At 53.8% G+C, this 21,359-nt stretch overlaps 1 protein-coding gene across 6 annotated transcripts in view; it reads right to left on the bottom strand.

Moving 5' to 3' along the window:
- The window catches only part of COL27A1 (collagen type XXVII alpha 1 chain), a 153,205-nt gene that overhangs the window by 98,079 nt on the left and 33,767 nt on the right, over positions 1-21,359 (bottom strand). For 4 of the 6 annotated variants that reach the window (XM_086413851.1, XM_086413850.1, XM_086413852.1 and 1 more), the window contains exons 6-12: positions 17,000-17,053; positions 15,474-15,527; positions 5,744-5,788; positions 5,050-5,103; positions 4,577-4,621; positions 1,303-1,356; positions 369-413 (exon numbers count right to left, since the gene is read on the bottom strand). In XM_086413851.1, the coding sequence (XP_086269977.1) occupies positions 369-413; positions 1,303-1,356; positions 4,577-4,621; positions 5,050-5,103; positions 5,744-5,788; positions 15,474-15,527; positions 17,000-17,053 (351 nt within the window). Of the gene's footprint in view, positions 1-368; positions 414-1,302; positions 1,357-4,576; positions 4,622-5,049; positions 5,104-5,743; positions 5,789-15,473; positions 15,528-16,999; positions 17,054-21,359 lie in introns of those variants that run through there. The other 2 variants (XM_086413854.1, XM_086413855.1) reach the window with 2 other exon arrangements.

Here is a 21,359-nt window from a genome sequence, read left to right as displayed (position 1 = left end):
ACACAGGAGCACAGATATCCAGTCTAGACAAGGCCCCCAGCATGGACACTCACGACCCAGACAACAGAAGCCCCCCAACACAGAACCGCCTTGCAGGACAACTGCTGGACGCACTGAGAAGCACCATCCCAGAAGGGCCCAGAGTCCTCAGAAGCCCCCAGCCCCAGCTGTGCAGCAGCCACTCAAGTGTTCTGGCAGCAGGACCCGAGGCCCAGACAGCCCCCCATTCCTGCCCACACACTCAAAGCAGAGCAGGGCGGAGCAGAGAGAAGCGAAGAATGCCCAGGCCATGGGTGGACGGGCCACATGGCCAGTGGGAGGTCAGGTTCACCCATAGAATCTGCGTAATAGACACGGAAAATCTTTACCGGCCTACCCATCTTGCCCCTCTTGCCAGGAACGCCAGGCAGACCCTGTAGAAGGAAACAGGGAAGAGATCAGGACACGATTCCAGCAGGAGACTAACAGCATTGCTCCAAACCAGCCTCTCTTCCACCCACAAGAGGAAGTCACGGTAAGCCTGGCATCCAGTCCACAAATACAACCGGCGCCAGTGATGTGCACGTCGGATGGACGGTCCTTAAATGCAGGTCCTCAGAGTAGGGGCCTGCAAGGACCTGAGCTGGGGAGGTTCCTGAGGAAAGCACCGAGGACTCTGGTATTGAGTGGATACTCAATAAATGCTCCTGCTGTTTCCCTGCGATTCTCTTTCCCCAGCTTATTGATGAGATTACAGTTGAGTCCCCAAATGTGGGCTCAGGTGGAGAGGGGACGAGCCGGTCCAGAGGCAGGTGGGGCACACCACCTCTGTCCTGGGAACTCCAGCAGCCCCGGACACACATACACAAATGAGCGTGGTGTGTTCAGGAAAGCGTCACATAACTCGTGCCTGGTGGGATCTGGTCCATAGGCCATATTGATCAGAAATTTGAAATAAGCCCACTTCTCATTTACTGAAAGCCCTTCAGGAGCTCCTCATGCTTTTGGAACAGTCCCTCTCCTGACCTTGGTTCCTGGGGGCCATATAGCTGTGCCCCGGGGCCCCCTCCGGCCTGTCTCCCATCCACATTCCTGCCTTGCACTCAGAGCTTTGGGCTGTTAAAACTCGCCAAGTAAGCTTCTGTCCCTGACTTTGCACGTGCTGTTCTCTGTGTCTGGAAGGCATCTGCCTCGAATTCTCCCTTAGTGGACACCTGTTTAACTCTGCGGCACCTCCTCCAGGAGGGATTCCAGAACTTTTCCAGCCTGGCCCGTGGCAGAGGGAGTGGGTCGGGGAGAGATAAACAGAGAAGGCATACTCACGCGCTCTCCATCAGACCCTGGCAGGCCGAAGAGCCCCGGGAGTCCAATGTAGCCCTAGGAAAAGAGCAGAGGGGAGGTCAGAAGGGCTGGCTGGTGGGGTGTGGGTTGCCCAGCTCGGCCCAGCCCGGCCCAGACACCCCTTGTGCACTCTGGCGCCCGGCTCCTCTTCCTTGCTGGCAGCGGGGGCGGCTCCAGTGGTTCCACGATGACATAGGCCTTGAGGCAAGTGTATATGCCCATGGACTGCATGGTGCTGGCTTCCACGATGTAGTCCAAAGGCACATACCCTCACGCCAGGGAAGGGCGCGGGCACTCGCAGGGGAAGGCCCGCCCCATGCCGGGGGCTCCTGGACCTGCTGGAAGGAAGCTCTCCGCCGGGTTAGATGCTGGGGTGGCACCAAGCCCTACCCACCCTCCCAGGGAGGCTGGCGGGCACTTGCGGCTCCTGCAATGCCTCCTTCTAGGCCTCCAAGGCTGTGCATGTGGGGCTCACATCACCCTGGACCGCCTGAGGGTGGCCGGCAGTGACAGCCGCTGCCACCCCGGCATGCTGGCATCCTGCCAAGCACGTGTGCCGCTGAGTTCAGCCCTCCCAAGGACCCTGCAGATGGCCCGTCCTCCTCCTCACTGACAAAGAAGACCCAGGCTCTGGAGAGAAAGCAGCACAGCGAGTCAGGGGTGGAGTCCGGATCGTCTGCCCTCTAGCCTCTCCACGCCATGCCCTCCACCAGGCATGCCCTTCCCACCCCCACGACTGCAGAACCAATGCTTTCAAGCCCGGCTCGGAGGTTCTCTCCTCTGGCTAGCATACCTGATGCCTCCAACCAGAAGCAACCTCCTCCCCTCTCCCCGGCCCCTTATTTATACCCCTGCATGGGTGCTAAGTTGCTTCAGTGTCGTGTCTGACCCTGCGACCCCATGGACCAGAGCCCACCAGGGGCCTCTGTCCAAGGGATTCTCCAGGCAAGAATACTAGAGTGGGTTGTCATTTCCTCCTCCTGGAAATCTTCCAGACCCAGGGATTGAACCTGCATCTCTTGTGACTCCTGCATTGCATGTGGGTTCTTAACCACTGAGCCACCAAGGAAGCCCCTATTTGTACCCCACTTAATAGATTTACCACTTTCTCTTCTGTATCTTCATTATCTTTCTCCACGTTTCATGGCCTCATTAGCCTGGGAACGTCTCCAGAGCAGGAACCTAGCCCAGGGTTCCTATCATATCTGTACTCTCTAGATGTTTGTGAAATGACTTCACTGATTGAATGGACGTGAGTTAAGCCTGGCATGCTACAGTCCCTGGGGTCATAGAGTCAGACACGACTGGGCGATGGAACAACATAAGCTAACATTTACTGAGCACAAAGTATGTGCCAGACCCACTTCTCCTTGCTCTGCAAACATTTAAGGCATCTACTGTGCCCTCTCCACATCCTCAGGAGATAGGAATTATTAGTCAGCTTCCTATAGAGGTGAGATCATTTAGGCCCAGAGAGGCTAAGTGACTTGCCCAAGGTCACATGTAGCAGAATGTGGTATTTGAATTGAGGTCATCTGACTCCCAGGGCCAGGGCCCCTCTAACCACTTTGCTACCCTGCCTCCAATAAACAAGCAACCAGTGCAGACTCACAAGCATTTCTCCGTCCCTAGAAGAGGTCACGAGGCCCCTTTCTTAGCATCATCTTAACAAATGATGTTTAATGATCGTTCCTAGCAGGGCTTATATCCCAGATTTGCAGTGATGGGCTCAGAGAGGTCCAGAGATGTGCCCAAGCTCCCACAGCTGGTTAATGGCAGGGTAGGTCTCCAAACCAGCTGCCCGGACCCCAAGTCTGTGCTCTGCCTACTTCATAAACATAAGGCCGGTGATGGCAGGATTGGGCGGGCAGCCTGAGTGGCCCTGGCTCACCCAGGTTGCTCAGGGCCCTGTGACCCTGAAAAGGTGTGTGCCAGGGTCAGACTAGCAATCCCCTGCACACGTGACCTCTAGATGCCACAGCAAGGCAAATGGCAAGCAGCCCCAGATGTCATTAGCCTGCCTCGCTCCTCCGTTCCTCCTGGTAGATCAGAGACCTGGGGCTGAACCAGGAAGCCCTTCTCCCTTGGTTCAGGAGGCCCCTCTGGGGCCAGAGCTCGCGGGGACAGTTGGATAAAGGGAAGGAGGGGGCCCAGCTCCTAGGACAGGAGCCTCCTCAGCCCCCGTCTATCACTGCCCCGCCCCCATCACCATCATCATCATCGCTGACATCATCAACACGTCCTGGGGAACTTTCCCACCTCCAGCCACTCTCCTAACACCCGCCCGTCAGGTCCAGGGATTCGGGCTGAGACTGCAGCCATAAATAGCGTTGGCTCAGGCTCGAAGGACACGTCATACCTGACCTGACCTGGCCTGACCGAGGACTCTGTAACCCACTTGCTGAGCATTCTTTAACAGGCAGGCAGCCCAGCCCTCCAAATACCTGGGTCCTCAATCCCAGCCCCACCTTAGGCAAGCTGTGGGAACTGGGGCCCCATCATGAGCCCAGTTTCCTTGTATATAGAAGACAGGATTCCACTAGATTGCTTCTCAGTCTTCTAAACTCCGTTTTACCCCCATTCAATTCACCCAGAACTTTCTCCATTGCCCCACAACCCACCTGGGAGCCCACCTCAGCAGGATTTACACTTCCAAATTCCTAGCATCCCCCTAACCGTGCCAGGGGTAGGAATGGACATCCCTCCCACTGGAAAGATGGGCAAAGAGCCTGCTGGCTACTCAGGGTTCGTTTCAGGGGCCTTGAAGGAGGGGCCGAGGAGATGCTCCATTAGCCTTCAGGCCTGGACAACATTCACTCATTGGTCAGGACTGCCCTCCCTAAAGGGTGATACCCCAGCCCTCAGCTAGGTGTAGGAGTGAGGCCTCAGAGGACTCCAGTGACAAACAAAGTGGCCCCAGCTTTGGTTCCCTACTGATTGGACTTGCTGGGGGACACAGCAAGCAAATGTGTGATTATAGCAGCTGGACTGCGGCCGAGCCTCCAGCTGACCTGTACTGCCCAGCTGCCTGGCCGTGGAGACCAAGCTGGCTCCAGGGTTCCCCACCATGTAGCCATCCTCTGCCTCTCTGCTCTTGGGAGCACTCAGGCGGGAGGACCAAGGCCCCAGCTCCCCCAGAAGACCCTGGGTGGACACTGCAGGCTTTACAGCCCCGATCGCCCACGGGGCCCGCTGGAGGGACAGGAAATGCCCACCCAGACCCCCAGGCAGGCGGCACGTGCCAAGTCGCACTTACCCGGCTACCTTTGGGCCCAGGGTCTCCTACAGGTCCAGGCAGCCCCTGAAACACAAAAGACAGAAGGGCAAGGACATATGGAGACGTTCTAGCTGCTGCCAACAACCCAGGCCAAGTCTGTCTCCGTTGGCTTCAGCTGTCCCTCTGTATGATAGGAGTGGGGTTACACTCCTGATCTTCAAACGGAGCCCCCAGCTACCCCAGGGCCCCAAGCAGGCGGCTGGGAGAGCTTCTGGAGCCACGCTCTCACACCCCAGAACTACTGTTTGTTCTGTTTCCTCCTGAGCATCCTTGCCCTGCTGCCTTCAGAGAAGGCTCCTCAGCACAGCGCCCTGAACAGCCCTTTCCTTCAGGGCCCACCTGGCAGGTATAGCTCCTGGGCCCCCAGCCCACCGCCTCCCTCTGCCTGGGGGCACCCGTGGCCAGCTCCACACCACCACGGCCACAGAGCTTCCAGAAGCCATATACTGCACCTGCCTGCCAGGGTAACCTTTGGCCCCTGGGCTACCCTCGGGTCCTGGCTGCCCCTGCAAAGGAATAAGAGAAACATAAGGAAAGGGGAGACCCTGCCCAGCTCCAGGTCTGGAGGGCGGTGGGGGACCGGGGTTTACAATGGACAAAGAGAAGGGCAGGAATGTGAGACGAAAGGGGAGGAAGGGGAGGCCATCGGCCTGCTGGGCGCCCCCGCTAACCCACCCTCTTCCCCCAGCCCACCCTTTTGAGAAACCGGTCCGACCAGCTTGGAGGGACAAAACCCCCTGTCCTTGCAGCCCAGGAATAAAGCACTGAGGGGGCCTGGCTGGGCTCTCCCACGCTGGCAGCGGCTGATGTTTGACTTGGGCCAGGGCAGCCAAAATTCCTGCAAACCCCGTGGTGGCGTGTATAATATCCCCTAACATCGCCCGGAACAGGCCAGCTATTCATGGCGCTAACCGGAGTCCAGCGGCTCATGCCAGCACTGGGCCGGCGTGGACTCCAGCCCTTTCAGGCAGATGTGGCTGGGGGAGAGGTGGGGTCGGGTGGGGGCCCCAGCGGGATGGGAGGCAGAGCCTCCTGGCTCTGGAGCTTACTCGTGGAACCAGGCAGGGTGGGGTGGAGGCCAAGGACAGGCAGGGGGGCTGGAGCAAGGGAGGGCGAGGAGGGCGGGGCTGAGGCTGCAGCCCTCACCTGTTCTCCGGGGTGCCCCGTCGGTCCAGGATAACCCTTCTGTCCCTGCGGAGGGAAAGAAACCACTTGAGCCTAGGACCACACGTCGGGGTCCGGGGATCACTGCAGGCGCTACGGCAGGGACGTGTGCTAGTACGCGTCTGAGAACTGCTGTCCGAGTGGAGATAAGTACATCAGGCATCCTGCAGTTTCCTCTCCGTCACCAGTGGTTCTTAGACCAGAAGACAGCCGGGATTGATCCCTCCTGGGGCAGGGCTTGTGAGCTGAATTAGGATACAGCAACTGGGAGAGACTGCTGCTGTTATCACCACCCTTCTTTCCAAACCCAGAGAGAAGGTAAGAACGTCCGAAGCAGGGCTGGAGGGATGTCTCAGTGATGGGCGGACAGATGAGGACCTTAAAGTCTGAGCTGTGCTCACCCACCATACAATGCTGGGATTTTTCTGTCGGAACCTTCTCACTAACCCCCTGTCAGAAAAGATCTCATACATATTGACCAATCGTGTGACCCTCAAATAGCTGCCCCCCTTCTTCCCAGTGATTCCAGCCACTATTCCAGGGGACAAGAGGCCGCTGGACTGACTGAGAAAGAGTCTGGTGACGTTTCAGTATCAACCATGTGTCCTGTCCCCATGGTCTAATTCCCGTGGTCCAAGGCCAGGTCTCCAGGTCAAGAGAATCAAAACGAGTGTGTGCCTGCAGGTGGCACTGGGGACAGCCACTTGGACTGTTTCATGAGTGTAAGGAGCTCTTTGCAGGGAAACCCCAGACTTCAAACTTCCCTAAGCTTTGGGCTGTTAGGAAATAAGACGGAGCAGGGGCTTCCGTTTCAGACAGTGTGGTGGAGATGGGGTGATCTCCATTAGATCCCCCCTTCACCGGAGCCCTGTGCTGGGTCCAGACCATCTCTGACTTACTGTGCAACCCTGGAGGGGTCACTGCCCTTCTCTGGATGTCAAATAAGGGAGTTAGAACTTCGAGGACCCTTCAGTTCTGGTGTTCTGGAACTCAGGAGTTCTAGGGCACCCCCAGCATGTTATTCACTCAGTCGTGTCTGACTCGTTGCAACCCCATGGACTGTAGCCCACCAGGCTCCTCTGTCCATGCATTTCTCCAGGCAAGAATACTGGAGTGGGTAGCCATTGCCTTCTATAAGGGATCTTCCCAACCCAGGAATTGAACCCGGGTTTCCTGCATTGCAGGTAGAAGCCCTAGGGCTGCCCCAGGCTGGTGATTAACGAGACTCTAGACTACACACACACACACACACATACACACACACACACGATGCCTGTGAACCCCCTCTACCCACTGTTCTTTATATCATCTCCATCCTACAGAGGAGAAAACCGAGTCTTGAAGAATGGAAGTCACTTGTCCAGAATCCCATTACTAAGGAGCAGCGGCTCAAGCTCACCACTGGGTCCTTCGGACACCGGAGGCCACACGGAGAGCCTTGCAGCCTCCCTGGGCATGTACAGTTCATGCACATCCACAAACACCCACAGGCACACACGTTTGGCACCCCCACAGACCCCTAGAAAGCGGCACTCTTTAATTATAAACAGTATCGCTCTGATCCAAGAGGTTTGGGGAGTTTACGAGCATTCCTTCTGCACCTACTCACGCCTTGAGACTGCTCAGCGTTGTGACTGCATCTCAGACCTGGGGCCCATGATCTTGATGCAGCACGGCTGGGTGAGATTCCGCCAGCATGCCATTCTTCCCCAGTGGGCAAAGTGATGCAGCGGCCACAGTCAGCAGCCAGCATGCAGAGTGGTTAAGATCTCTTGTTTCAGATTAATCTGGATCCCTATACTGCTTCCCTACTGGCTGGAGGCCTTGGGGCCCCCTCTCTGAGCCCTGGTTTCATCTTGCAAAATGGGGTTCTCAGGGGTTGGCATTATAGACTGTATGATATAATGTGTGAAGCACTTAGCACCACACTGAATTCAAGGGCCCCATAAAGACCAGCTGCTGTTAGTAGCATGATCTTTATATTTCATTCATTCATGCAACAAACATTTGCTGCACTTTCATGCTCTGGCCCCATGCTAGGCATCGGGTGAACAAGAAGACAAGATCCTTTGCCTTAAAGGAATTTACAGTCTAATTAAGCAGATACAAAAACAAATAAATATAAAACGTAATGTCTCAAGGATCTGCTCACATGGGGGTAGAGTCTCAGTCTTGCAAGATGAAAAAGTTCTGGAGATCGATTGCACAACAGTGTGAACATACCCAACACTGCTGGACTGCACACACAAACAGGGTTCAGATGGAAAAATGTACGTGATGTGTTTTCTCATCATCACTGAAAACGAAATTCTAAAAAAGCGATAATGTGTGGCATGTGCTATGGCGCTATGGAGAGTGCTATGGAGCGCTATGGAGAAAAGTGAGCAGAGTCAGAGGACAGAGCAGGGCCATGTTGGGCAGGGTGGTGACCGTGGCAGGCAGGGGGGCTGGACACAGGGCTGGCTCTCTGGGGAAAGGCTTCCCAGGCAGAGGGAACAATAGGGGCAGAAACCCTGAGGGAGAACGCTCTCAAGAAAGAATGAGCCCCGTGGGACTGGAGCAGAATGAGTGAGAGGTGAGCGGCAGAGTGACCAGGTGGTCAGAAAGGAAGCAGGAAGCCAGAGCATGCCAGGTGGAAAGATGGCAGGAAAGCACAGGAGGGTTTTGAGCAGGGATGTGTCATGGACAGGATGTATGACCATCATCCTTTCTCCACTTGAAGCCTGCAGATGAGAAAAAACAAGCAAAGCCTTTTCCCATGGAGAGCTGAGTGGAGCCTCGAGCTCTAAGCTGTGTGACTCAGCCCAGGGGTTGAGCTCTAAGCCTTCTCTGAGCCTCTCTCTGCCATCCTCTGCTGCCTCAGTGCCATAATGGAGCCAGTGCAATAACGGGGCAAGAATTCCAAGAGAAGCGAGAGAGGGGTCCAGGGAGCCCCGCGCACCACGTGCTCCTTTGGCTTCCTTGCAGCCACAAAGAAGCTAGAAACCAATGCTTTGGCAGACTTGTCAGTGAAATCCCAGGAGGAGATTTCAAGTAAATCTCCTACTCAGGATGCAGTGAAAAGGAAGTGAATGACCATCGGGGACGTGAACAGTGACTCACTCTATGCCTGGCCCCGCATTAAGGCCTAGGTGCACCATCTCATCAACACCTGCGATCATCCCTGAGAGGCAGGAATTACCATGCCCACTTGCCAGATGAAGAAACTGATGCCAGATGAGGAAACTGAAGCTTAGTGAGGTAAAGAGGCCACACAGCAGGCTGCGAAGTCCTATGTCCTAACTGCTGAGACCCGAGCTCACCTGGAAGAGTCACAGGGTCACCAAGGGAAAGACCCTCTTACAGACTCACCTCCCCAGGTCTGAGCTTGTGGGTCACTGTAGCATCATGAACCCACTGTCTGAGCTGGAAGGGACCTAAGCCATCAGTTTCACAGCCTCCTTCATTGGATACAATGAGAAACCGAGGCTCAGACAGGTAAACAGACTCGCCAAAGGCTAGTTGGCAAGTTATGGCCAAGCCCAGACCATTCCCCATGACTCCAGACCCACTGGGCTGGGCTTTGTCCAGAAGGCCACAGTTCCTAGGTCTTTTCCAAACCATGGGCCCAGAAGGGCCTTGAACACTGCCACGAACCCGTGTTTCTGTTAGCGGACTGGGAACAGCTGAGATTGAACACAGCCAAGACATGGGGTTGGGGTGGGGGTGGGGGTTCCTATGCTCCCTGGAAAGCACCTTAACGGTGTTTACCAAGCTGGGGCCAGTGAAATAGCTTCAAATGACAGGGCCCCAGGTCTTGGAAGAATCTAAACCATTACCTTCTCCAGGGCCCCAGCAATTACATGGCGGGCGCTGACCGCAAGGTGGACCCACGGGCAGTGATTTCCCCACGGGTGATGGCTGCCTGACCGGGACGAGGGGAGAGCAGAGGCTTCAGGGGAGTTCCAGGGACCACAGAAATCTGCAAGGGGCCTCTGGCTCTCGGCAGGCGGGTCTCCACAGGACCCGTGTTTATAATAGAACTCGGGCTATATTTTGGTTTGGGAGCCAGATTAATCATTGCTTACAATGCACAAGTAAAAACCAGACATCACCTCACTGTTACTGCAGACAGTCTCCCCGTCGGCTGGGATGCTATTTGGGCTTTGGGAAGGGAGGGGAGGGGGGGTCTTGTCCCTTCCTGGGGGTCCTGAGAACCAGCCTAGACCTCTCAGCGGATCCCCCCTCGCACACTGATCTTGAAGGCTCCATATCAGCCTGCACGAGGCCCCAGCTTCTCTTGCAGTAGAATAAAGCTCACCAGACCCACTCAGCATTCCATGAGGCTTCCCGCTAAACTTCTCTACCACCCTGGCAGCTCCCAGGCCACACTGGGCAGCCAGCAGGATGGACAGCCCCTCAACAGAAAGGGTCAGGAGGAAGAAACATCTTTCAAGAGGCGGAGTGAGCCACGACACCATACCCGCCAAGTTTCTGCTCCTCTCTGCACCTCAGTTTCCCTAGCTGGCTTCTCAAAGCACCCTATTGGCCCCAAAATGATAGGATTCTATGGGATTCTGCAATGTGATGCGTGGCTTGTCCGAAAGCACAGTCCATCCCAGTACAGTCAGGCCTCTGATGCTGAACTCTGCTCAGTGGGTACCTGAAAGAGGTCAGAGCAGGGAGGTAGAGCTTCTGTATGGAGCCTTCATTCATCTGGTTACTCCTTCATTCAAAGGTTTGCTAAGCCCCACCAACGTGGCAGACTCTATCTTAGCACTAAGAACACACAAGTAAACAAAGCAAACTTGCTCCCTACCTTCTAGAACAGGATATGGGCACTAAACACATACGAAGCAGGACAAAGTAGCGCTGACTGCTAGGAGAGTACAGACACCCAAGCAGAGGAGGTGGTGTTGTAAGCTGAGGCTAGAAGGAGGAGCCTCGTTGGAGAGCAGAGCGTCAGCGGAGTTCAGAAACGGAGCCGGAGGGACTTCCCTGGTGGTCTGGTGGCTAAGACTCTGTGCTCCCAAAGCAGGGGGTCCGGATTCAATCCTGGGTTTGGGGAACTAGATCCCACATGCCACAACTAAAGATCCCACATGCCGCAACGATGTGACCAGTAGAGCCATTTAAAATAAATAATTCTTTTAAATAAATAAATGTTCTTAAAAAAAAAAGAAACAGAGTGGGTGTAGGCACCAGAAGATCAGAACAGCTCAGCAACAGGGGGAACCCAAGGAGGTTCTCAGTAGGGGCGCTGTATGGAACGGGGGGTGCTGCTTGGAACTGGGGGTGCTGCTTGGAACTGGGGGTGCTATGTCCAGATAGAATTGGCAGTTCTGCAGAAAGGCAGGAGATTGCCTTAAGGTTTGTCAATCACACACCCCAAAAACATCCCCAGATGACCCCCTCTGCCTGCCCACTTTACTACAGACTCTCAGACAGTGGCCAACGCAGAAGGCATAGGGAGGGGTTATGGGCAGGGTGAGGGTGGCGGGAGGGAGCCAAAAGGAAGTTTCAATTTGGGTACCAACTTTATTCCATCAGTGATGTCTGCCTGGAGCAATGTGTTAAGAAAGAGTCTGAGGCTGAATTAGGCTTGGCAAGAAAGAGCAACTCGTTATGTCTGCCATGGGCAGAGGAGGCAGGGAGGTGTGGGGTGAAAGAGCAGATGTCTGTGTCCAGCGCTGTGCTGAGCCCCACATGAGGAACAAAGAAGAAGAGGTCCTCCTCTGTGAACTTGGTCTAGTCTGACAACTATGCCAAGAATATCAGTGAGTTGCCCGCTAGCCAGAAAATGCAGAGTCCCAAAGAGGCTGAGAAAATGTGCTAGTGTGAGAAGGCAGATACGAATTCTGCCTGGAGGTGCTGGGCAGATACTCTTGGAAAAGATGGCATGTGAGGGTAAAATCGAGACTGATACATGAAGATGAGTAGGGAGGAGAGAGCCTGCCAGGGGAGAGCCCAGCATAAACAAATACAGGGAGGCAGGAAGGCCCAGGGCACATGGGTTGGATGCTTCGAAGGTTTCTATACAGCAGAATTCCTTGGTCTTGGCACCACTGACACCGCAGGCTGGATCAGTCTTTGCTGTGGGTGGGGTGTGTGTGCCATACATCACAAGATCTGTAACAGCATCTCTGGCGTCTACTCATTTAAAGCTAGAAGCGCCCCCTCACAGGGGGTAATGACCAAAAATGCCTCCACTGTGAACTGTTCCCTGGGGGCAGTTGAGAAGCGCTTGCTCTATAGGAGCGAAGGCAGGGGGATTAGACTAGGGACAGCACTGGATTCTGCCCTCCCAAGGAGCAAACAGGGCTCTCCAGCTTTCTGGGCTAGAGGAGGGTGTGTGTGTGTGTGTGAGTCCCTAGTCATGTCTGACTCTTTGTGACCCCATGGACCATAGCCCGCCAGGCTCCTCTGTCCATGGGATTCCCCAGGCAAGAATACTGGAGTGAGTAGCCATTTCCTTCTCCAAGGGATCTTCCCAAACCAGGGGTCAAACCCAGGTCTCCTGCACTGCAAGCAGATTCTTTACCATCTGAGCCACAAGGGAGGGCAGTTAACTGGTAACTAAGCAAGATGACTGATGGGACCAAGTGGGCAAGACCTTCTTCAGTGCTGCTTCTTCACGATCATTCGTTCATTCACGCTGGGTGCTGAGGACATAGCATCTTATTTAACCCTCCGAAACACTGCACAAAGCAACTGAGGCCATTGGCCCAAGCTCACAGAGCAGGAGGGGGACAGAGCTGGGATTCCATCCAGGCGTGTCTGACCTGCCCTTGGGAATCAGCTCAGCAGAGTCCCTTGGCTAGCATCGCAGACAGATGCGGAGAAGGGAGCCTTATTGAAGGTGGGGAGGCTCTTATGTAAGAAACTGTTTCCATCAGCATTGTAGAGAGGGAAAGGGCCTGCAGGTTAGAAGACCTGAGTTCAAATCCCAGGTCTGCCATTTAGTGACCCTGGAAGCTCTGTCCACTAGCCCAGTGGCTCTCGGCCTTGGCTGCACGTGATGATCTAGTGCTCTAGTCCACTGAGACCAGCTGAATTGGAACCCCTGTGGAGGTGAAGGACAAACTCCCGCACTGGTTCTCACACACAGAGGGGCTGGGAACCAGGGCTGTAGACTTCACTCTCCGAAAGCCCTTAGTGATCTCATTGGCATTTAACACCTGTGTCAGCAAAGGGCCAGGTACATAGGTACATCTTTGTGCAATGACTGGAAGAGTGAATGAATGAATGAGACCTATTTGGGCCTTAGTTTTCTCAGCTGTAAAATGGGCATAATACTGCTTAACTGCTGGAGGCTATTATGAGGAAGCGATGTGATGACGAACAGCAAGCCTTTCTGTCACACTAGTCAATATGAGAAACTCCCAACTCAAAGTCCCTTTCTCTTGCCCACTTTTCTCCATGGCCTTTTTCATCTTCTAACACACCTCGTATTTTTACCATTTTTATTGCCTCCTTCCTCCCACAAGACTGCAAACTCTGAGGATCAGGGATTTTTGTCTCTATTCAGCTCAGAGGCCTGCACACTTCCTGACACACAATAGGCAACCAATCCGTCCTGTTGAAGAAATGAATGAATAGGGCTACTGGTGTCACTATGAGGTGACACCAAAATTCAACATGCTGATGAGCAAAGGGCACACTGGCCTCGCCTCTCAGCCACTGACGTGCTTTCTCGCTCAAGGCTCCCCACATGAGATGATGCAGGCAAACCGCTCAGCAGGATCAGTGCCAAATGGCTACTGTTGTTACCAAAAGATGCTTGTGGGAGGAGCGACTACGGACAAACAGGGATGGTTCCAGGTGAGGCTGCCCACCCCATTGGTCTGCCTCCCTGACCCCCACCACTGGTCAAGGGTCCCTGCCTTGAGACCTGAGCACCACCACCCCCTGTGATTAGGTGACACTGGCCTGCCAGACCAAACTCCTCCGTGTTTGCCTCGACAGGAGCCAGAGGGACTCGGTGGAAATGGCTTTGCCAAATCGTTTTCCTACCACACAGAGACTCTTCCTTAATTTAGAAAAGATGTCTCTCCCTGCTCAGGTGAGCTGGTTCCCCTGCGCTGGGGACTCTGGGCCTCCCTGGACATCTGCTAAGAGCAGGAAGGCTAGAACCCCAGGCAGGAGCCAGTCCCATCTGGTTTTCCATCTTCCACCTCCTCTGCTAGATTCCTACTCCCGTGCCAAGCGAGACCACCACTGGCTGCTTTATGAGCCAGGACTGGAAGAAGACTTTTCCACTCACACCTCATCCATCAGAAAGTGCTGGAGCCCAGAGAGGAAGTGAGCGGGGAGAGGGAGTTCCTCTGTGTTCTCTGAGCCAGAAAAGACCACGTTTCCCCAGCTCACAGACAGCCACGCACTCCTGTCTGGGTCTGGCTTCTTCAGATCTGCAGGAGGACCTGTTCTGGCCGAAGAGGCTGGAGGAGAAGGGGTCTGGGGGCAGTCATGTTCCACGTCCACCTGTGCCATGGGGACCCTCAGAGCATGGACAGGATGGAGCCAGGAGATGCCACGGCTGCCCAAATGAGAACCAGATGGCCAAGGAAGAGGGCAGCTGTGGCTACAGCTGGGAGCCAGCAAGGATGCTCAAGCTGCGGCCCTCGGCTGATCTATAGACTGAAAACCCATCAGCAATGGGGGGTTTTCCTGCAAAAATAGGAACTGACCCTGACCCTGCACTGTCCTCCCTGTTTCCTGAACACCTACTACACACAGGCCCTGAGCGAGGCTCTGCAGGAAGAGCGACAAACCATTCTTGCATGTCCTGGTTGGTGAGGCTGGTCTGGGGGCTGAAAAGAACGCAGTTTAGATGGACTTTGAGTCTTCAAGCAGAGTAGAGGCTCTAGACCCGAAAGCTGGGGTTCTAGAAGGGCTTCCTGGAGGGGGCACAAGTATTGTTGAGTCTGAAGGATGGTTCACCCTAGCTGCGAAGCCAGAGAGGAATTCAGGGGCACAGCCAGCCAGAGACCCACCACCTAGGAAAATGGCAGCTCTTCCCCCAAAGAGGTAACACCCCCTGCCTGACTGATGCAGTGATGAGGTGGGGGAGGATGAGAACAGCTCAAAATGCACAGAGAACTCTGCCTCTATAGAGATTTCCCTGCAGTATATGGGAGGGATGATATTAGACCCAGAGAGGTTACTGACTTGCCCCAGGTCACACAGCGAGCAAATGGTGGAGCAGGGAGTGGAGTCCAGATGCAACTGACCCCGGAGCCCACTCGCTCAACTTTCAGGCTGCAGACCTTGCTCGTGGTTTACAGCCCCCGGGAGATCAGGGACAGGGGACGGGGTAGGTCATGGTCACTCCAGGTAGAAGGCTGAGGTTCAGGGAGGGGATGTGCAGGTCCCAGGCCACTCAGCTCATGGAAGGTGGAGCCGAACCTATGGGGACTCCTGGCTCTGACAATATTCCTTCCACCACCAAGAGCACCCTCAGGACCTCCCTGGAGCAGCTGGGATGCAAAAGGAAGGACAGGGTTACTTCTTGTCACATCTCACTAACCATGGGGGGGGACCTGCTCCAAGCCAAGGTGCTCCACGCCCCCGGGTAAACACAGACCCTCAGAAACCTCTCTCCCCTCTGGCCACCAGCCCACTGCCGAGGATCTGGGCCAGGGCTGGGGAGAGGCAGTACATAGCACTCCTGTCTGAGGACCCCGCTTGCTAGGAAACCCACTGGACAAAGTGAAGCATCAGCACCAAAGTGTACCTTTCGTCCAAGGGGTCCTGGATTCCCAGTGAGCCCGGGCAAGCCCATGTCACCCTGAAAAAAACACAGAAAACGGGGTGAGATGGGGCAATAGGAGCAGACACTTATTGAAAGTTCGGCCTCCCAGGGCCAGTGGTTTGCAAATAGGATTCACGGAGGCCTAAAGGCCTCAGGGGAGACTCAGGTCCTCTGCACAGGGTGAGGGCAGCCGAGCAGGCATGGGACCCAGCCCCTCCCCACATAATTCAGTCTCTCCATTTGATCTGTTTTCTATGTTGGACTTCGGCAGAAGGAACCATCTGGGGAATGGGTTACACCGCCAAAACTATGTTTGCAAACCACTGCCCTGGAGAACATGCAACCTGTTCCAACTGGCAATCCCTCTCCTACATTCCTGACTCCCTCTCTCCTGCCTGTGCTGGACGTGGTGGCCACCCAGTAGGGGGCATTTCTGCCACCACCATGAGACCCAGGAGCAGACAACGCAGGAGCAGGAGAGAAGCCTGGGCCCCTGGAGGTCATCCAGCCCGGGTACAAAGTCTGGTCTACACCTGACCAGTTGCGTGGCCTCCAGCCGCCGCCTCTGGGGCCTCTGTTTCCTCCCAGGCAAGCTAGGCCCAGCTGCCTGGGCTATAAGCTTATGAGGATCCAATGGGGGTGCGTGTGGATGTATATACACAGGAAGCGCTTGCTGAGTGAGCAAACTTCTCATGAAGATGTGAAGGAATGAGCCTCCTGTGTCTCAGAGAAATCAACAGGAGCCGCCACCTCTAAGTCTCCATGCACCAGAGGCTGGGCTGAGAAGCAGAGTTCTTCCGGTCAGGAGGGCTTTGGGGTTGTGTCCAGAAGGAAACCAGACTCAAGGACTCCTTCCAGAGGATGGATGTCCGGGACCCTGGGCGATCTTACTTAGAGTTCTGGGTTCCCCTGCTCTGGCCTGACTTGCAGTCCCTCCAGGCCCCTTGCCTAACTTACAGGGTGGATGCTTCAGGGGCAATGAAGTCCTTGGGCCTAACTCTTCTCTCTTCCATGGGAGAAGTTCTGGTCTCAGCCCTTCAGAGTCAGGCAGCCCTGCCTCCCCAGCCCATTCCCTTCTACGTCCTGAAAATCCATAGATCCGTGTGTTGAACTAACCACCTTGGAGGGGTCTTCGAATGTCTGCTGGAAGCTTCCTGGGCGTGTGCCACCAAGAAGCTTCTGGATGCCGAGGGCCACCTCGCAGGCCCTGCAGAAAACCCACTCAGAGCATCAGGCCAAAGGACATTCACCAAAGGAATGTCCACAGGTCACATTTTTTTGTCAGTTTTATTGGCTGCACATAGGAAGAAGGCAGCAGGGATAGCTTTGGGTTTGGTGCAGGGAGAGCTGAAGGGCTTCAAAGAGAATAGACCACGTCCTTTTCTACATCCTGCCTCCAGCCTTTTGTTACGCAGAGGCCTCTGTCAGGAGGTCCGTGCCACGGCATGGCGGTTTCCCTACCATCCACTCCTCCGCTTCCCTGAGTGCTGGGGTCCCTGGAAACCTACCTTTGCCCCATCGTGGGCCTTTCCTGGTGAGAGCCCGGGGTCCCCTTTCTGTCCCTGAAACAGAAACAATTCCACTTTGGCCGCCACGTCTTCTAAAGAGGGTTTCTCCCCACCAACTCTGCTCAAATCCCTGTCCTCTGCTTAAATGCCCTCCCCTTCCACCCCACTCACATTCCTCCATGGGGTCCTCTTCAATCCCATCACTCCCCTGCTCCAGCAACCCTCCATAGCTGCCCACCACCCTACTGACAAAGTCCAAACTCCCCCTTGGGTGTCCCAAGTCTTCCATCATCTGGTCCCACCCACCCTATTCAGAACTCTGCTCTCCTCCTACCAGCCGAGCCCAAAGACGGGGCCCTTCTGCCCCATCCCAGACTACAGTCCTTCTTCCCCCAGGACTTGCACATTCCTGCTGCTGGGTCCTTATGCAGGTAGTCACCCCCAAGTAGAAAACCACTCCCCCTACAATCATCATTAGCCAAACCAGAAACATTCTCAAGATGCAGCTTGACTGCATCCTCCCCCACCAATCTGTAGATCCCTGGGCCCACTGTATAGGTGATGTGCTCCCCCAGGGCTCTCAGAGACCTTCTAAGAGACACATCCTGAAGTTAAGCTTGATTCTTTCTGCTTTTCCTAGCCCCCGATGCTCACCTCACCGTCTCAAATTACCTAGAGCCAGTGCACTAACAGCCACTTAATCTATGTACAGCCCTTCACAGTTTGCAATATCCCTCAACCCACCAGGTTCCCAGAATAGCCAGATGAAGTGGACAAAGGAAGTGCTATTACCCCATAACACATTCAGGGAAACTGAGGCCTGGAGAAGGAAAAGGACAGCCCAGGAACCCAAGCTGAGGCACTGGCAGAGCTAAAACTAGGACCCTGAATTTGTGACTCCCATAACAGAGGCCTGGGACCCAACAAGTTAGAATAGGCGGGAATAGCAGAGACACTGACAAGTAGTATGTCCCCAGTCAGACCAGCATCCCTAGTCCCACGCACAGGGAGCATCCCCATCACAAGGATCCTGGCTTCTATGAGCACGTGCTCAGGGAAGGACCTACCAGCTGTGTCTCTTATAGCTAAAGAGGGCTCTGGCCTGATTAAATTACTCAGCAGACAGTCCTTTGAGAAGTCAGTCTCCTGATCTGTCCCTTAGCCTCACTCCCCAGCTCACTCCCTAATCTGGGTCCTGAGTCAGAAGTCCTGGGTTAAGCCACAGACGCACAGTAGGGTCTTAAGCAAGTGACTTCACTTCTCTGAGCTTGTTTCCTCACCTTTAAAATGCGGGCTGCACAGCACACACACACACACATACACACACAGAGGCATGTGCACAGACGCATGGGTGCATGTTCACACACACACACACATGCACACACACACGTGCACACACACACACGCACACACATGCACACACGCGCACGCACACACGCACACATGTGCACACACGTGCACACACATGCACACGCGCGCACGCACATGCACACACATGCACACACACATGCACACGCGCGCACACACGTGCACACACACATGCACACGCGCGCACGTGCACACACACACAAGGGTGCAGGCACACATGGCCGCCTGGCATCCAGGTTTCTTGGCAAGGAGCCAGTGAGACGTTACACGTGGGGAGGGTGGAATGGCCAACTTTAATTAGTTCCCATTTGATTCTTTTCTGTGTCAGGACACAGATCTTCCAAATCCTGACTCAGTCACTCTGCATGAGAAATCACTGCATTCCAAACCTTAAGACAGAGAGGGTGCCCTTTCGCTGCCCACCTACCACGTGCCCAACACTGTGCCAAGCCCACTCAATGCAGCACCTCGCCAGCCCTCTTACACATACATGTGGCAACACAGGACCAAGCGCCAGATTCAGAGGGGCTGAGTCATAGTCCAGGGTGGCATGCAGGTAAGAGGCCATGTCTCACTAGGTCTGACTAGGTCCTGGGTCAGTCTGACTCCAGAGCCCTCACGTACAAATGGGAAGCCTAGATGCCTCTCCCACATGCCCTCCAGCTGCCCCAGGCTGCAGGGCAGTCCCTCCTTGCCAGAACCCCAACTCTCTGTCCACCTGGGTCCATCCAGGTCACTGCTGAGGGCCTCACCTCTAGGATCAACAGCCTCATGCTGCAGCAGCCCCTTGTTGACACTCTCCCAGCCTCGGCGTTCACAAGCCCAGCTCCAATGCCTTTTATGTCCATGTGCAAGGCCAGGCCCAGGGCCACCCAGGATTCCAGTGGCCAAAAAAGGATAGCAGCTTCTACCCACCCCGCCCTTGCCCACCTCGCTCTGCAGCCAATAGAGGAGCTGGGCTTAAAATGCTCTCATGGGGGGGCCTTTGTGCGTCCTGTCCTGTCATCTTACAAAGGGGGAAACTGAGACCCGAAGGGATGCCAGACTGGTTCCTTTGCCCAGAGGCCATATCCGGGGGCATTTTAGTTTCAATGGACTGCTCTCTGCACTCTCAGCAGCCAGCACCGTGTTTGGGACTTAATCCCTGCCCAAGAACAACAAAAGAACACTGAAATTTATTGAACATTTACACATCCTACAGTGTACACTGGGAATACCATGGTGGGGATCAAGACACAAGTCGTGCTGGTGGGGACCTCTCGAGGGAGAAACCAGAGACTGGTAATGCTGAATGCTCTAGCATTTTCTAGTGCTCTTCTAAGTCTTCAGCGCATAAATCTAAAAGGGAGCCATGATCACTATCCCCATTTCACAGATGAGGAAACTGAGGCACAGAGAGGGTAAATAATTTGTCCAAGATCCTATAATTCATAAGTGGGATTTTGATTCAGGAAGTCTGCTTCCAGAGCCCAAGCTCTTTACATTTCAATACACCACAGACGACCAACTATGACCAGTGACACGTGGAGTACAGGAGGAAGCTGGGAGAACTTGACCCAGACTGAGAGTCAATCAGCCAAGCTAAGGCTGGAGGAAGACAAGAAGGGAAGCAGATGCAGTGTGGGCTCCACGGATGCTCAAGGCACCCTCGCTCAGCTGAAGGTGTGACTTCCGGGATGCAGAAAGTTATCCATCTTCCCAGCCAGACTCCTGCAAATTCTCCAGTAAGAGATATAAAGAATAATAAAGTCTAATTAATTGTTTACACCTCAGTGAGGTTGAGGACGTGGGTGCCAGACCCAGCTCTCCAGCCAATGAGCCGGTGTGATCTTGGACAAGTCCCATTCCCTCTGTATGGAATAGCAGACTCTAGTTAACAGAGCCTTGAGGAGCTAGAAGATGGTTAGGAAGGTATATACTAAGCCAGAAGTGTTACTAACAGAGCGGGAATGGAAACTATGAGCTGCTTTCTTGCAGGTGAAGTTGGGAAGTGGAAAGAACGGAAGGCTTTGGTTATACGAGGCCTCACGAGGGGCTGAGACAAAGAAGGAACGAACCAAGGACCGGAAAATTCTGGGCCAGAAATCCCCTGTGCAAGTCATCTTTTGCAAGATACACGATCCTGAGTACGTAGCACAGGGCCCGGCCCCGAGGAGGCATCAGAAAAATATTTCCCAAGTGAGAAAATAAATCAGTGGAGTCTCAAGAGACAACTCTAGGGCTAGGATTGGGTCGGATCTGGCCCCAGCTCTGGAAGGTCCTCTGAAGGTTCGCTGGGTCTCTGGCCATCATTACTACTGTTTCATGTGTGTATAAGTTCTGGCCACAGCAATAAGGCAGGAAAAACAAATAAGACTACTAACCTTTGAGGAAAAGGAGGCAAAAATATGTCCTTTTTTGCAAACAATATGAGTGCCTGTCTAAAAATTCAGGAGAACTAAGTGAAATACTGTTAGAACCAATAAAATAATTCAGCAAAGGGCATGGTTGTAAAATAAACACCAGAAGTACAAATATACAAAGTCAATAGTTCTTTTTCAATAGCTGAAAGCCAGCTAGAAAATATAATGGGGAAAATATTCCATTCATAACAGCAACAAAAATATAAAATTTCTAAGCACAAACTTAGTAAGAAATGTGCCAGGTTTATGCAATAAAAACTATAGAGGTTTATTATGAGACGTTTTAAAAACTCAACCAAATGGGAAGATATGCCATGGTTTTAGATGGGAAAAGTTAATATTTTAAAGATGGTAATTCTTCACAAATAAACACATTTAATACAATTCCAAGAAAAACCCGAAGAGAGGTTTTTTTCTAAGGAAATTATAAAGATGGGCATAAAGTTCATCTGACAGATTAAATAGCCAGAACATTATAAGTGGAGCAGGGAGACACATAGTATAAAGATAATAACTGTCATAAAATAGTACTTTACTAGGCTAAAAATATACAAACATAGCAATGAAACATATTTGAATGGCCTAAAATA

The sequence above is a fragment of the Bos grunniens genome, chromosome 8, assembly GCF_055505025.1.
Source record: "Bos grunniens cultivar Pamir isolate PY7600 chromosome 8, Bosgru_T2T1.0, whole genome shotgun sequence".
NCBI classification, from domain to species: domain Eukaryota; kingdom Metazoa; phylum Chordata; class Mammalia; order Artiodactyla; family Bovidae; genus Bos; species Bos grunniens.
The sequence above is the reverse complement of the archived record's forward strand: the minus strand, read 5'-3'. Positions and strand labels throughout refer to the sequence as shown.